Below are 16,878 nucleotides of genomic sequence, written 5' to 3'. Positions count from 1 at the left end.
CGCGCAACTCTTTTTTGGAAATAAACCTGCGATCGGCAAAGGCTACATTTTCGCGGGTGAGCTGGCGTGCATGCGAAAAGTAGCCTTTGTCGATCTTTAAAAGGGTATTTAGAAATAAAATCAACTTCTTCTTTTAATTGCAGTGTATCACTGTACACTGTACCGAGGCAATCTGTAATAATCATCGCACTTTGTAATAAACGGTGTCTCGATTTGTAATTAAAAAGCTGTCGCAATTTGTAATAATTCCATCGCACTTTGTAATAAACTAAGCCTTCACAATTTGTAACAATTCCATCGCACTCTGTAATAAACTGAGCTGTCGTAGTTTGTAATAATTCCATTTGGCACTGTGCTTAATAAATCTCTATTAGTCTTTCAAAAATAGCAACGAACAACACGCAGACACGGCAATTTTTGTGAATGGTCTGACATGGAAAACGGAAAAGAAAATACATTGACAAGGCGACACGTCACGATAATTTTCATGTCTTGAAGCGAATCCCTCATGGCAAGAGAATGAATCTCAAAAAATTTATTACAGACTGCGATGGACAGTTATTACTAATTGCGACAGCTTTTTGATTACAAAGTGCGACAAGTATTGTAATTATGCACCTCTGATCTCTAGTTAATAAAACTTCTCATAAGTACTATTGTGCATAGCATACCCTTTTACAATTTTGTGCATCGCGTCGCACACCAGCAGTTCATCTATTTTTCTCTGAATAAGGGTGGATTTCCACTGCCGCGTAATGTTTTACGTAACTCCGTAGGTACCTCAATTCTATGCGCGTAAATAAAATAGAGGCAATGTATGAAGTTAGTTTTGATGATGCTTTAGTTCTTACCCTTAACGATTACTCCTTGCTTCATTCCTTCCATGTATCCTGGACTGTCGTTTAAAACACCAAGCTATAACAAGAAATACTGACAATAACTGCTTTACATCTTGAGAATCATCACAGTTTCGTGGGTATGCAAAACCAAAAGAAGTATGTTGGACTTAATTAGCAAATCCTAGTCTAAGGATGTGTGATCAAACATGTGCAGTACGAACTGGTCAGCGTAGTTTATCTGGGAGATATGTTAAACGGCCCTTGTTCTTTCTTGGTGATGATCTGATAAATAAATAGATAAATAAAATAATTATGTAACAAAGATTGGTGTGGTCGATGCATAACTGAGTTCTGCGATCGAATGTTATGGGCCTTCTACTAAGTTTTCCGATACTTTGTGTGGTGGGAGTTCATAGGTTTGTTTCCACCGTTAATCTGTGATGTGTGTCTGGGGAATTTTTCATCAAACATTGACCTGGTCAATACATCTGTGAGATATGTGAGAGAATTTGCCGATAAAAGATTTTATTATATGGCTGAGTATGTTTTCGCCATGCGATTGGTCAATTTACGGTCCGTAACTTGATATACGGAGCAAAATTTTTAAAGAAATGCTCATTTCGGAGGTCTAAATCTCTTTACTTCGGAAAAAATGTTTAAATAAAGTTATAAGACGCCTGTCAACCTTGAGGACTTGGATGTTGACTTTGGCCTTCAACATTTTAAACTGTGTTTATTTGTGAACGAAGGCGACGAAGAAACTAACTCGTGATCTTATCGAAGAGGATTCTAGTCAGTGTTTGAAAATTTTATCGTAGTACTCAGTTAAGAAGACGAAAATCGACTGGCAGAGATTCGAGACGTTTTGCCAAAGAGAAAATGAGTAATTCTTTCAGCAAATATGATAACAAACATACCTTCACCCGATCATCTTGACAAGCTTCTTTGCCATTTGCACTGTTTTTTCAAAGACCAACGAAAGAAAGATAGAAGCGAGTTCGAGCCAGACATAACAGTTTTCAAAAGAGTCCAGCGTCACATTAACGAGTGAATACTTACAGTGCTCTTAGGTTCCACCGAATAAACTTTGAAATACTTATGTAAGCCCTGAGGACTGGGATGTTGACTTTGCCTTTCCAAATTTTAACCTAGCTTTATTTTAATGAGAACGAAGCTGTTGTAGAAACTGAATCGTAACCTTAGAGGGGATTCTAGTCACTGTTTTAACGCAGATCACAATTTAAGACGAGAATGAACTGGCAGAAAGAGAGGTTTTCCCAAAAACAATTAACGAGCGAATCCTTCGACAATGACAACAAACTTACCTTGAAAAGCTTTTTGCCTTTTGCAGTGTTTTTTCACGAGAACAAACGGAGGAAAGATGGAAACGACTTCTAGACAGACACAGTGTCATAGTGTCCGGTTTCCAGAATACTCCAGCGTTACATTAAAGAGCTAAAACTTACAGTGCTCTTAGTTTTGACCGAATAAACTTTTTTGACATGGCGAATTTGTTTTTACTTTCTCGGAAAGCCTTTGTTATGTGCTATTGTTTTCGTGCGCCAATAAAAACTTTCTTTTTTGACACCTGTCAAATGACTGTCAAGTTTCCGGTCCCCCAAACAGGAAGAAGCCATATAATAAACATCTTATTAGCCTCGTTTTTTCGGTCCGTACTGTAAATTATGGATCCTCGTTTTTTTTGTGGCCCAAGCGTTTCGCGCTTGGGCCATAAATCGATGGAAAAAAACTCGGTCCGTAATATACAGTACGGACCGAAAACTCGGCTAATAAGAGGTGTGTACTGCATGTTTCCTCTGTGAGTTGTGTCGGAAACTTTGAATTGACTGTATTGCGCATATGGATAGGAAACATGTGAGGCTTGTATAGGGCACTTGTGCATCGACGATCTGCCTGTAGAGTTAATCTGACAGACGTATGGTCGGACTCAGTATGCATTTAAAACATGTCTCAATCGTTCCTTCGAGAGACGTATCGAAAGTCTTGTGCGTCTAAGAAATGCCTTCATGACCATGTCACTCGAGAGAGTTGTGGTCGAACTAACGCGAGGACTGTATACCTTCATGATCCACCGGTCAAGCATGTCTTCAGAAGTGTGCATCGGTAAAATTAATGCCTGCATTACTGGAACCTTTTCATTCAACGGTGAAAAACTGATGCTATTTGCCCCAATACAGTCTTGGATTTTGGATTCCATCCCGTGGAATACGGACTCCAGATACTGGATTCCATATTTTTATCAGTGGAACTTGGACTCCGGATTCCAATTGTTAGTGGGATTCCGGATTCCTGTAGCTCTGTATTCCGGATTCCACAAGCAAAAATTTCGCGAATTCCAAAATCCGGATTGCCTTACATACATGGGGCAATGATGTGAAGAGACGTTTGCATCGATGTCATGTCTGCACGATTAATCCGTTAGACAAGAGATCGAACGTTTGCATAGTAAACATTTTGAGGTCGAAATTAGATAAAACAATATTGGTGTCCTTACCTCAGTGTTAACAATCTTTCTGTGGTCAGTCACAATTCCTGTTGTTAGAGCTGTCGTCATCGTTGCAGTTAGATATGCCATTACAGCAACACCAGTAAACATCCATAAAATACTCAGAAGACGGGCTAAGAAGGACTTTGGTGCTTTATCACCATACCTTAGGAAAGAAAACAACGATTAGAGCATATCTACAGCCAGTAGTGGTAACAGCCACACATGCCAAAAGTTAATGAAAGGCCAAAAGCCGAAGATTTTAAAACACCATACGGAATCTCCTCGAAGAGAACCAATTGAGAGTCTTCTGTGACCTCCCTTCACTAGAGGCCATAGTTAGTAGAGGGGACCTCTACTAACTATTCAGAGGCTAATAGTGAGTTTGTAGGTTGTTCAGAATTTGTATCTTACATATTTCTTTATAATTAAACAAATCCTAAAGCGTACTGATCTTCGGTTGGTGAAGAACAAAGGCGACTTCTTGCAAAAGACCTCTCAATTCTCATTAAGCGTTAGATAAGGAGAAAGACTACTTCGAGCGCAAGTCACCTGACCTCAATTGTTTTCTTTAAGTATTTCGGCATGCAAAAGTTGTTAGTTTTTGTAACGTTTTCAAACGGTCCAAACATGATTGTATTTTTCACCGCGCTTTCCCTTATCTTCTAAAATGAAAAACAAAAGAACTATATCATTCATTCACTCTTCTAACTTTAAATCGCTTCCGAATCAGTTTTTTGGATCATAGACTAAAATTTGGTTTGAAAAAATTCTTTCCACATTCTCTTTCCCCGAGAAAGCAGATGATATGGGATGAAAATCGAGAAACTGGAAGTACTTACCCGACCGTTGCCATGGTAACAAAGGCCCACCAAATTCCTTCCAAGGAACCACGCAAAAAACTTCGAGGAAATTCCTCAGCGTTTGACCTGCTCTCCTGAAATAGAATACTTCAGTTTACGTAATCATGTTTCATAGGTTGATCGGTCATGAACAAATTTATGCTTACTTACAACGACAAGAGAGGATAAAGCTTTATCCTCTCTGAAGACAAGCTGCTGAACAAAGACAATCCAGTCACTGCGCATGCACAAAACTTTGATTTAATGACAGGATGTCGCGAATTCAAAAGATGAACAGTTAGAAAGGGTTTAAAAATGTCATAATTGCCATCGAACAGCCTCGCGAACGACGCAAGGCTGCGAGGCGGCAACCTAATAGCGCGTGCGCGAAAATTCCAAGGCAGAATGAAACTCGACGCGATGTAACATAAGGCAGTCTTAGTAAGTGTGAGGTAACTTTTATGACGTAATCCAGAACAGAGAATGCATTGTTTTCTAGCGAACACGTGACACAGGACAGAGTATTCACGAACCTTTTTCTTTTTTGTGAGTCCCGTGCTCATCCCGTCTTCAACCAATCGTCGGGCAGATTCATCTGCAACGTACGTGTATAGCTGTCGCATTTGCCAGCATGTGTTAAATTTGCTTTTAGGCTTAAAAACAATTAAACCATCCCAGCAGGCAAATGCAACAGCTATACGGGTATGTTGCAAATGAATCCAACTGTCATTTAAAGCCGTCCTTCGACCCTTGAGGATTGATCAAACATAGATGACTAAAACATGGCTTGACGATGTTTCTCTTTTGCTGGAAACTCCTTTTGTTTTTGAGGTCATTTTGGCGATAAGGTACTGCATTTACGATGAATTTCATCGGGAAATTGTACATTGAAATGATAATATTAAGTTTTACTAACCCCTTCGATGCCCTTATCGTTTTTGGATTTTATTTTTATTTATGCTTTTGGAACTTCTGAGGTCTAGAATGTTAGTAAATTTTATTGAATAGAATTGCAACATGTCGACCTCACAAGTTTCACAGAAACAAGTCGTAAAACGAGCGGAGCGAATTATAGGGAGCGAAGCGGTCGAGGGAGAAAGAGTCGCAAGACTGTCTTGGTCTCGCAGGCAAACGGCGTTGCAGTTTAGCGGTGAAAATCTAATTGCTGCTGCTTCTTCTAGTCTTCTTTTTTTTTTTCTTTTACGAGCACATGATGTTCGCGCGTGGGCAGAACCAACGTTCAAAATTCCAGTTCCATTCTGAAAGTGTCTCCAATTTGTTGGGTCAGGTTTATCAATTCTTGCCGGGAACTGTCTGTGACACTCTTTTTAGCCATTTGTTTGTTTGATCTTTGACTGTTTCATTTCGTTTACTTAAAACTGTTTACAGAATCGCAGAGATGAGTGCTAAGTAACATTTTTCAAAGTTTTTTTCTTAGTCCCTCAGTGTTCAAGCAGCATTATGGTATTCCCTTCTGATCAGGAAGAAAGCGGTTAACATTAACAGCGGACTCGATAATAAAAAACCGTCTGGGCTAAACAGAAGACTATCAGTGACTATGGTTCTGTCAAATCAAATTGAATGTTTATTTGATACTAAGTCCTTGCTCAAGGAATCCGTCTAAAGGTTAAAAGGGTATAGTTACTAGCGAGAGAAAGAATTCTATCAATTTCCCCTTACTGCTAGCGGAGATGATTTAAGGCTATCACCTGTTATAAATTTGGAATGAGCACATTGATCCAACTTTCATCATCCATGAGGATAGAATTTTATTTGATATTTTTTAAGGTTTCGCCCATGACAAGGCGATTGGTCCTTCAAGTGATATTTGTGTTCCTTTTTTTCTAGCTTGTATCTTTTCATGGTAACACTCAAGAAACGTTTTTTTTTTTTTTTTAGGAACTTAAGAATCCCTCTCCTTATTCTCTTTTGAGTTATACAAGAGATGTTTTCCGAGATGAGAAAAAGCCAAAGATCCTGAAGACGAGTTCTGGCGCTAAATTCGAACGCTTAAGGCTGCAGTATCTTTGCAGTTAAATGGGATGCTTATTCATCCCGATATTTATCCCGGTAACCGGGCTGAAGTGTTCACATGGTAAAATTTCCAGCCCGCTTACCGAGATCTCGGGAACCGAGCCAGCCCGCCCTCTCATATGAACACATCGAAAATTTTTCAAAGGATTTAGAGGTATAAGGCGAGATCTCGGAAACCCGGGCTAATAGGAAGAGGCCCTCATATGTGTATAAGGAAAAGTTTAACAGAGGTGGAGCGATCTTCATATTAAAACTTTGCCTTTTTGGTGCGGGGGGAAATTTGTCGATGAATGGTCAGTACATCCATTAAAAAAGCGCGGGTGTGTTTCGCTCCAACTATGGCTTAAAGCTTTGTTATGCATAATATACGGAGTTTTGGCAGGCGGAGGAGGTTAAATGGCTTATCATTAGATGAAGAAATATGATATATGTACAATGCCTGTAAAATAGGTTGACGTTTACTTTTACTAATGCGCGCAGTATGATACCTAAACAGGATTCATTTGACTTAATAGTTCCCTTTATCCTTAAAGGAAGGTTTCAAAAGGGACAATTTATTTCCGCTAATTTTTACACTGTCGAGGCGAGACAGGCAATACATCAGGAAAACAATTTTATTCGCTCATTTCAACCAATTTAACCGCAAGCCCCTAATCAATTCAGAATTTTTTTATCTTGGTAACCTCAACTTAAAAAAAATTGAAAGACATTTGTAGCTCATGGCAATGGTAACGTTACGTCAGCTTCTTTAGCTACTATTTATTTTCGTTAAGAGCTCCACTTCAGTTCACTGCAATCGGAACTGAAGGCTGACTACCAACTTAAGTTCGAGTTTCTTTCTTTGCGCAAGAAAAGAGTCGAAATTAAACAGGACACCGAATATTTCAATAATAAATAACATGTTTCCTCTTTTTTTCAGTTTATTACAAACATGGTGTATGGTAGATGGCAACAAAATAGGAACACATTTTCTGACCATGGTTGGGCGAAACATCCGCTTTGTTTCTTTGGTTTAGTTGTTTCGTTATATCTCCATGCAAATGATATGTCAAAAGATGTGCGTATTTACAGCTTCTTATAATAATTGAGGTCATCCTGCGTCGAAATTAAACAGGACATCGAATATTTCAATAATAAATAACATGTTTCCTCTTTTTTCCAGTTTATTACAAACATGGTGTATGGTAGATGGCAACAAAATAGGAACACATTTTCTAACCATGGTTGCGCGAAACATCCGCTTTGTTTCTTTGTTTTAGTTGTTTCGTTGTCTCTCGAAAGGTGCGTTTCGTTTAATTCTATGGCATTTAAATGCAAATGATATGTCAAAAAATGTGGGTATTTCGAGCTTCTTATAATAATTGAGGTCATCCTGCGTGTTTTCTGGAAACTACTCGGCTACTTTGATCATATACCTTGATGGTAGTTGAGAGAAGGTCAGGGAACGTGCTCAATCGCAGTAATTGAGCTCATGAATTTCCAATGATGCTTCTACACTTTTCTTTCCTTAAAATGTCCCGTTAGCGATTGGCAATTTTCCTTAAAACTGTCCAAATTCGCCAATGATATATTTACATAGTAAAAGTCATCATGTGGATTTTTAATTAAAACACATTTGTAAGAACAGAGTGTGCTCTAATTTATCCCAACATAGACTCTTGCTTGTCTTAGAAATGGAATGAATTAAAGTAAATTCAAGGCATTTGTCATCAGAAATCGTTAGTGTGTGTGTGTTTTTCTTTTTTTTTTTCAAGACAAGTTCCTAAGGTAAAATTGGGGGTTTTCAAACTGCCTTTTAAAAAATAACTAGATCCAAAATAAATAAACCAAAAATACTTGTCTAGTGTTATCCAAGTTTGACAATTTGGTTGTAGTATAAGATGAATTATTTTTGAAGTTACGTTCAGTAAATAAAGGATATAGAAGGGCAGACTCCATGGAAATTAATGCGGGTAGTTTGAAACATTTCTATTTTAAGAATTTGAAATGGGAGCTGACACTTGGCAACTTGAAATTGAGATAGCTACGAGCCATACTAATCATGATGGCATTAAATAAACTTTTTCTCCAGTTTAAGTGACAACTAAATGGATTTCAGCTCGATAACACCGATTTCATATTAAAAACCATATGACCCCGCAATCGATTGCTTTATGCTCGTTTGTTATTTATTGTCAGTTTTCACTGAATGAATTCCTCTTGCTAAATACATTGACACCTGAAATTAGGACCTAAAAAATAAGGTCGCTTGTTTACTCGGGCGTTAGGAAGCTTTTGACAACAAGTGCGAGCCATTCTTGCGTGGAGCTACGAGCCGTTGGATTTGACTATTTTTCGCGGTCTTTCTCTGCTGTTTAAACTTGGGTTACTGATTGATATGCTAGTTGGCATCATTACTTCTTTAAATTCTTGATCTTTCACGATTTCCCCGATCCATTCTCGACATTGGTTCACCTTATCCTTTTTTCTCGAAGAATCCGAATTATGAAGTCAATCTAACGCTTCACTTGTCGATCTATAAATCATATAAAGCTTCAGCTTTTTGCTCCTCCAGATTCAGTTAAATAAATTTGAATCTACATTGTTTATTCTATTACCCAACTGAGCTTCACCTTGTTCTTTTACATTAGTGTAAGACAGAAAGGCGCCCACAGTGGACACAATTGGATGTTTTACATTTGGAGTTCAACAGGATCTTGGTATTATTGTTAAAGCGGCATAGGTCAGAAGTTTGAAATTTCATTTACATAAAACAAAACATGTCTACTTACCAATACCCAAATTAGAATTCCAAATATCGCATTTAACAGCAGAGCGAGTACTATGACTGTCCATATTTGAGAAAACTCTTTAATCACATTCCATCTCGCCTTGTTGACCAACACTTCGCGATTCTTCAAAACAGCTATGCCCGGCGAACTTACTATATCTTGGAAGCGAAGTCTGTGAAAGTTGTCGCTCATTACATGGGAACTAAGCACTGGAAACACTAGGTCAAATCCAGACTTCATCTTCATGCAATCTGTTAGTTCCTTTGCATTTTCTACTTGATGCCGACTGTAGTTTAATTTGGAGCTTAAGTTTTCGCACCATTTGTAAGCGGGCTTAGGGTTGCAATAATTTTCACGTTTACTAAGTAAAAATTCGATTGCCTCGTTGAAGGCCCCAGAAATGTTTCCAGTGTCATCATCTTTAAATAAGTAAGGTGGACTATTAAGCCAACAAACTTTGAGCTGATGACATCTTGGAGACGACGCTGTTGGTTTGGATGTTGACTGACTGGAGTCAGGAGTTGAGGTGAAAGTCACAGACGAGTAACTTGAGTTGTGGTTTAGTGAAGGTGAAGAGGGCGATAGACTTGAGGTGAAAGTCACAGACGAGTTACTTGAGTTGAGGTTTAGTGAAGGTGAAGAGGGCGATGGACTTGAGGTGGAAGTCCCAGACGAGTTACTTGAGTTGTGGTTTATAATTAGTGAGGGTGAAGGCGATAGAGCATCCACTGGACCAAGTACAAACAAAACTAAGAGAGAAACTAACGCCAGCCTTATCTCCATTTTGTTGCGTTGTAATTTACCTCAATCATTACTCTCGTATTTTTATGGACCAAGTTCTTCCGTAGACGGGAAGCTTGTTATTTGCAATATATGTAATTCGTCTATAGTTAAACCTATGCCAAAATTGATTAAATGTCAACAATTTCTTATTGGTTCCATTGCTGTAACGAATTATCCTTCTTTAATCTCAATTTGATCGCCGCCATCACTACAAAACAAACTTCACTTGTCAAAGTTGTGAAAAGAAAAAGCACCGACTTAACGTAATTAATTCTGGGATCACTAAGTTAAGCAGTTGCAAGAACAGACTCTATGAAATCATTCTGAAACAAAAATCATAAAAGCGAAAAAATCTTTGTTTCACCAATTCTTTATTGATAGTAAGTTACCCCGCGGGGAGTTGGATGTCATTATAAAGGCGAGATGAGATTGCTGATGAGGAAGGTGTCTTGTTGTTAATTGAACCTTTTAAATAATCTGCATTCGTCTGCGAAGTAATTATAACAATATACCATGGAGAACTACAGCTGCCAAGAAATAGACACCTAATTGAAATCCGGGGGGGTTTCTCAAGGAAAGTTTGGGTAGAGTTGTACAGTCGAGGCCCTGCAGTTTAATTAAGACAAAAATCGTGCATTTCGCTGGCCTGTTAAAGACAAAAGACCTTATTTTATGACCCTGATTCATTTCCTTTTGCAAATAGAATTAAGCAATTTTTAACACCATGGAAATTGGTATTTTGAAAAAAATTGTTTGTACAAATTGTAGACCCCTTATCGCCAGCGTTCACACTCTTACACAGGCTTCTAGTCCAAAAAGACTCCTTGTTCAGTCAAGACGCTAAATAGTACAATGCGTAATACATCGTTCAAGAGCCAAGACCCTGTAAACAATACCCTGTTCAGCACAGCACATACCCACTAGATCAAATAAGGGAGTCCCCCCGGGATTGAGGGAAACCAATAATAACTTAAGTTAAGCCTAAGGCGAAAGAGTAACCGTTTTTAGCTCCTTTTTGCGAGAACGAGAACATCATCGTCATCACGAGAACAAAGACGATGGCAATGAATAGATAAAATTTTAAATAATTAATTTCTTTATCAGGCAAAAAAACCAGAATCACACCGGGGGGCACGGCCGTAGCCAGTGGCGATGTCTTTGTTGAAAGGGGCTTTGTCAGTCAAGAGGATTTTGCTTTTTTAGGACAATTCTGTGCTGAAGTCACTACATTGCACATACACCACATACACAAAATACTCCAGTACAGTGGAGTTATTATTGCGTTCGCGCTCATTCCTCAGACGTTATTTCGCGGGGAAACCAGTGGTGGTGTCGCGAAATGTAGGCTGTTTTCTTAGGCTCAGAGCACTGAAGCTGCCTGGCCTCGCGCGAACTGCTTAACAAACAGATTCTACATGTTACCGTACGTTTCTTCAGCAATAGACTGAGTTCAAAATGTGGTAATGTCCTGACAAAAAAAGTGGCGCCGGAGCCGCAGGCGAGTGTGTCACCGAGGTGGATAACAACGTCTGAGCTAATTCACATTATACGAAAGTCGAATTTAATAATCGTTTTATTAATCATTCAAAATATTTCCAAGATTTTAACAAACTTACTTCCTCGCCGACTTTTTTCTCGGCACATTTTTAGGATATATAGAGATATATAAAAATCGAGCTAGATATTTTGCGTATTCTGCATTTTGTTTTATGTTTCGTCTTCGGATAGCTGTGAAGGCCATTTTTGTAGTATACTTTTGCCCAAGTAGCCTCGTTTCCAGGCAAATCAGTTTACTATTGACCGACCTCGTTTCCAAGCAAATATACGATTGTTTGTTTATTAATTTATTTGTCAGCAGTGATTAACTTTTCCCCTTCAATCGGGATTGGGGCGTGGTGCCTCAGTTAGCCTTATAATGGCTAGGGCCCTAGGGCCCGTTTCTCGAAAGACCCGGAGACTTTGCGGGCCCGAAAGGAAATTTTGAAATTAAAACCAGTTACATAGTAGCACAGTTCTTAGCCCACAAACCAGTCAATTTTGCTTCGTTCACTAACAGTTGCACTGTGTTATTTTCAAAATTATTGAAACTTTGCTCCTGAACGCAAACACAGCAAACACAAAACAACCTTCTGGGCCCGAAAAGTTAGCGGGAATATCGAGAAACAGGCCCCGCACCTCGGTCCAGTGACCGCAAAAGAGGCTTCGTTTTAATTGCGGATTCTGCAAAACTTTGAAGTTTGAGGTCGATAACAAGTGGTATATGAACACTAACTAGAGTCTGTGAAGCTTGCAGATCACTACACACTAATGCATTGCTACACATTATAAAGTGCAGCCTGTAGAACCTGTAGGTTTTGCTCACTAAGGCAAGTCTTATATGCAGCCAACGCTTTCCTCTTTTCTTCTTTTACTTGAGCCATTGTCTCTATAGTGCGCCTTGGACCAGTCTGCAGATTTGTTAAGTCTTCTTGAAAATGGTCATGGCTGCACTATTTACTGCATCCCTGAAGATATCCCGTCTTTCTCGGGCGTTTCCTACAGAGAGGCCGAGGAGAAATTTCTCAGTAGTAGTCATGAACTCCTCCACTTTTTACTCATCGAGTGTCTTGCTAACGTCAATGCATAGTTTGCCTGTAGTTTTTGTGCAATACATTCTCTTTTTGCGTGCAGTTTCACTTTGCCATACATCAGAGAATAGTCAGTGTCACGGTCTGTCTGCGATTTGAAGGCTGCATGTGAGCTTGATACATGGTAGGATAGTTCACCATGCGAGGATGTAGTTGAGCTAATGCCAATGTTTTGATTTAGGGTGTCTCCAGCACACTCTGTGATAAGACTTCATGTTGAAATACGTGTTACTGACACAGAGGCGATGGCAACAAGACAGCTGCACCAGGTGTTGTCCAATTTCGTTCATTTTTCTGGTTCCGAAATGATCCAGACAGTTAAACCAAGAGTGCATTGAAGTCGCTGAGTAAGGAAAGTGGATCAGTCTCTGGGATACTTCCGATGATGGTGCTGAGGTCATCATATATAGAACCTGTCTTTGGTCACAGGCTAGGAGTTCAGTGTATGTGCGTAAGCACTGATGAGGCTGACTGACCCATGCCAATGAAGGAGTGGAGACGAGGAGATTCGTTCTGTCGGTGCTCGGGGGGACAATACGTCCGAGTTAGCTGTTTCCGACAGAAAAACCCAACACCCTGCTCTCTTTTCTCATCTGATGACTTCACTTTCCAAAACAAGATGAATTCCTTTTTACGCACAGAGCCAATTCCTGCGAGCCGGGTCTCTTGAATAGCGACACTATGATGTCCACTTGTAACCTGCTCAGCTCTTTAACTATGACTGCTGTCTTCCGGGCGTCATGCACCCCTTGTAGATGGCATGTGAGGCCAGGTATCATAGCACTACCGTTCCAAGTCTTCAGTCGTAGGCCAGTTTGCTTTACTTTCCTTTCCATACTATTTATGCAAACTTATCGATCCGGCTTGCATCCTAAACCCCACGCACCCATGCAGTGAAGTTAGCGAACCATGAAGAGAAAGCACCTTGTTGGCTGGAGGGGCACCCGGCTGGGGGCTGCCGAGCATAAGGCGCGCGGTAGTTGCCAGTGAAACATGACGGTCTCTCCCACCATCAAAGGCAGCCCCTGGCGTTTAACTCTACGCCAATTGAGTTGACGACTTATAACCGATAGATTGCTGTTTTCCCTGTTGCTTCGACCCCGATCGGCGAAGCTCAAGAGTCCTCTCCAGTGCGCAAAGCCTGAGGTGAGTAGTACTATGGAGGATGAGCTGTTACCCAAGCAACAGTTCCCCCTACAAAATGGTCCAGTGGAGGGGCAGAAGCCAATACCGTAAATGACCTAATAGACGCCCACTTCCAAATAAACGCATCTTATCTAATAATCGCCCCCTCTACGCTGTTAAAATTGTATTAGACGCCCCTCTCTAATAAACGCCCCCTGTCTAAAAGACGCCCCCTATGAGAATTACTACAAAATACTACGGTTAAGAAAAAGGGAGCAAAAATTATTCAATCCGTTCAGTTTCTTGCTTTTATAATAAACAAGGCTTTGCGTATTTCATCTTGTTGAAAGTTCAAAGTAAGGATAGACTATTGATGGCAACAAAATATTCCTGAGCAAGGATTCTGACATCGACGTTGGGATTTGAAAGAGCGATTTTTCACATCATGTCAAGATTAGTCTCTGGTCGACAGCCTGGACGTATCAATTGATGGTGAGGATATTCCGCTATTTTAAGATAAATACTTAATATTCCGTCTACTTTTAGAATTTGTAACAATAGTTTTAAACATATTGTGATATAGTTAGTATTGGGTCATAGAATTGCTCACACGGCTAATATGAAAACCAATTCTGTTGATTGAAACTAGTACCGTGTATAAAAAAAGTTAATTCATTCATTCATTCGTTCATTTCAAGTCTCCTCCCATTTCGAAAGTTAACGTTAAGCTACAGGATAAATGATTCGATCCTGCTATTACATTCTCATACTCTTCTTTGCGTAGAGACGTGAAAGTCTGGTGAATGACTCCGCACGCTGGAAAGAAAGCTCTGCATGCAGAGTACAGTCATTTTGACCTGGCTATTAAATGAACATTTTTCATAAACAGTAGACCTTTATTATATATTTCCAGCAGCAAAAACGTTTTACCTTAATAAGAAAATAGGGACCTTTAAATTTCTAGGAACTTAAATAGCCTAATGTCACACTGTTAACACCTATTATACAAGAAGTGTTTGAGGACAAGGTATATATGTATATGTTTTTGTTGTTTTTTTTTACCGTATTTAAGTCGTTTATTCTCAGATTTTTTCGTCTTTCATTGCTGTCTAGGCCCTGGTTATTTGTTAGACTGCTTGCAGTCCGCCTTTTCTCTTAAAATCCGTCTAGTTCTTGATCTCATCCAGCGCGATTGCAACCGACGATGTTGTCATATAGACGAGACTAGAAAAGACGGTCGTCTCTTATTTTTTCTTCTCGGGCTTACGCCCTCTTTTCTCGCGGCAAGCGCTAGCGGCTTCGCCACTCGCGTGCTGAGGTTTTGCGTGTAGTAACTTTGCAAAGAAAAATAAGAGACTCCTCGCAGTCTCTTATTTGTTGGCATGCTGTTAGGTGTTATACCTCGTTTATAATTTTCTCGATGTTTCTCGGTCACCATCCATTACCTTTTTCAACTAAGGAAGTCCTAATTACGTGATATTTTAAAAGCTATCAAACACCTTTGTTGCAGTCATCCCTTTCTGTACATGTCACTAACGCTTTCTCCGCACCTTGCTTACTGTAACTGATAAACATAAAAATTTAAAATTAAATTGTCTTCCCCTTACTCTACTAGGGGTTAGACCACACTGAAGAAGATCATGAAAAGGTCGCTTCCGGTGGACGCAGAGAGATTTTTTTACATTGCTGTGGATTTTTTGATGCCTGAGAGTTTGAAAGGATCTTGACATTATTATTCAAGGGTCAAAGGTTCAGAAGTTTGAAGTATCTTCTTCATAAAACAAAACATGTCTACTTACCAATACCCACATTAGAATTCCAAATATCGCATTTAACAGCAGAGCCAGTACTATGACTGTCCATATTTGAGAAAACTCTTTAATCACATTCCATCTCGCCTTGTCGGCCAACACGTTACGATTCTTCACCACAGCTATGCCCGGCGAAATTATTAAATCTTGGAAGCGAACTTTGTGAAAGTTGTCTCTCATTACATAGGAACTAAGCACTGGAAACACCAGGTCAAACCCAGACTTCATCTTCATGCATTCGGTTAGTTCCGAAGCGGTCTTTACTTGATGCGTGTAGTTTAATTTGAAGCTTGAGTTTTCGCACTGTTTGTGAGACACCAGTAGCTCAAGGTTGCAGTTTTTACATTTACTAAGTAAAAATTCGATTGCCTCGTTGAAGGCCCCAGAGATGTTTCCAGTATCATCATCTTTAAATAAGTAAGGTGGACTATTGAGCCAACAAACTTTGAGCTGATGACATCTTGGAGACGACGCTGTTGGTTTGGATGTTGACTGGATGAAGTGACTTGAAGTCGGAGTCACTGATGAATAACTTGAGTTGTGGCTTATTGAAGATGAAGAGGGTGATAGAGCATCCACTTGACAGACTACAAAGAAAACCAAGTGAGTACCTAGTGCCAGTTTTATCTCCATTTTGTTAATGCTTCTAGATTACTTGTCGCCCTACCGGGCCATAAGGTTCTCATGATTAACCCATGAGAAAGGTAATTGTATTGTCTTCATATTAATTACATCACTGCATGCAGATCCATAACTGCTAAAAAGCCAATAATAACTTTGGCCACATTTCAGGCCAGGGGTAACAGAATACCGTAAAATTCCGAAAATTAGCCCCGGGGCTTATATTTTTCGAAGGCCCTCATTGAGGGACTTATTTTTGGAGGGGCTTATATTCGGAGTGGCTTTTCTACGGAGGGAAATTTGCGTTTGAAAATCTATAGGGCTAGCCTTATAGTTGGAAGTAAATTTACCGTTTTTGCTTAGTTTCACTTTGTATTTGAGGGCAATTTTCCAAGTACAAGCCCCCGGGGGGCTTATATTCTGGAGGGGCGATTTAACGGAGGGTGTTTTGCGTTGCCGGTTTGGGGGGCTTATATTTGGAGGGGCTTATACATGGAGGGGCTTATTTTCGGAATTTTACGGTAGCCTTTTTGTACCCGCACGCTTTTTGCGAGAACGAGTTTCATTCTTTTATTTGGGGTGAAAAAACGAAACCGATAACGATGCGTAATGAGACTCTAATGACAGCATAGATAGAATTATTTCACCATTTTTTTTCACTTGCTCTAGACTCTCGACTTTCTTTGTCGCAATTGATTGACGGAATTTTGAGTGGTATTGATTTCGAGGGAGACATTTAAGCAGTGAATGATGACTTGCAACTAGGCCATATGTCTGATCTGTCAACAGAGAGACTAGGAGAAAATACTGGTAGCAGGTGGACCGTGAAATAGGTTTGGGTTGCAGTCGGACTTGTCACTCGAGGCGTAGAAAGAGAACTTTGAACAGCACAGGTGGCTCTCAAAACGTACTGGGGAGT

The 16,878-nt window shown here is 39.7% G+C and overlaps 1 protein-coding gene across 1 annotated transcript; it reads right to left on the bottom strand.

Moving 5' to 3' along the window:
• Positions 1–1,073: 1,073 nt before the first annotated feature.
• On the bottom strand, positions 1,074–15,994 carry LOC140923936 (uncharacterized). Its single transcript, XM_073373953.1, has 4 exons — positions 15,327–15,994; positions 4,188–4,282; positions 3,355–3,511; positions 1,074–1,121 (listed from the first exon to the last, which is right to left on the bottom strand). Exons 1-4 carry the CDS (start codon positions 15,969–15,971, stop codon positions 1,074–1,076), a joined length of 945 nt encoding a protein of 314 aa, XP_073230054.1. The 5' UTR covers positions 15,972–15,994.
• Positions 15,995–16,878: the final 884 nt, after the last annotated feature.

This window comes from Porites lutea, chromosome 14, assembly GCF_958299795.1.
Source record: "Porites lutea chromosome 14, jaPorLute2.1, whole genome shotgun sequence".
Classification (NCBI taxonomy): domain Eukaryota; kingdom Metazoa; phylum Cnidaria; class Anthozoa; order Scleractinia; family Poritidae; genus Porites; species Porites lutea.
This window is presented reverse-complemented; position numbering and strand designations above follow the sequence as displayed.

Excerpts from the sequence above, each read along its gene's own strand:
- LOC140923936 (XM_073373953.1), bottom strand. The coding sequence starts at position 15,971 with ATGGAGATAAAACTGGCACTAGGTACTCACTTGGTTTTCTTTGTAGTC. Across the intron at positions 4,283-15,326 it reads GAATTCTAATGTGGGTATTG|GAGAGCAGGTCAAACGCTGA; the intron begins GTAAGTAGACAT and ends ATTCTATTTCAG. Across the intron at positions 3,512-4,187 it reads GTTACCATGGCAACGGTCGG|GTATGGTGATAAAGCACCAA; the intron begins GTAAGTACTTCC and ends TTCTTTCCTAAG.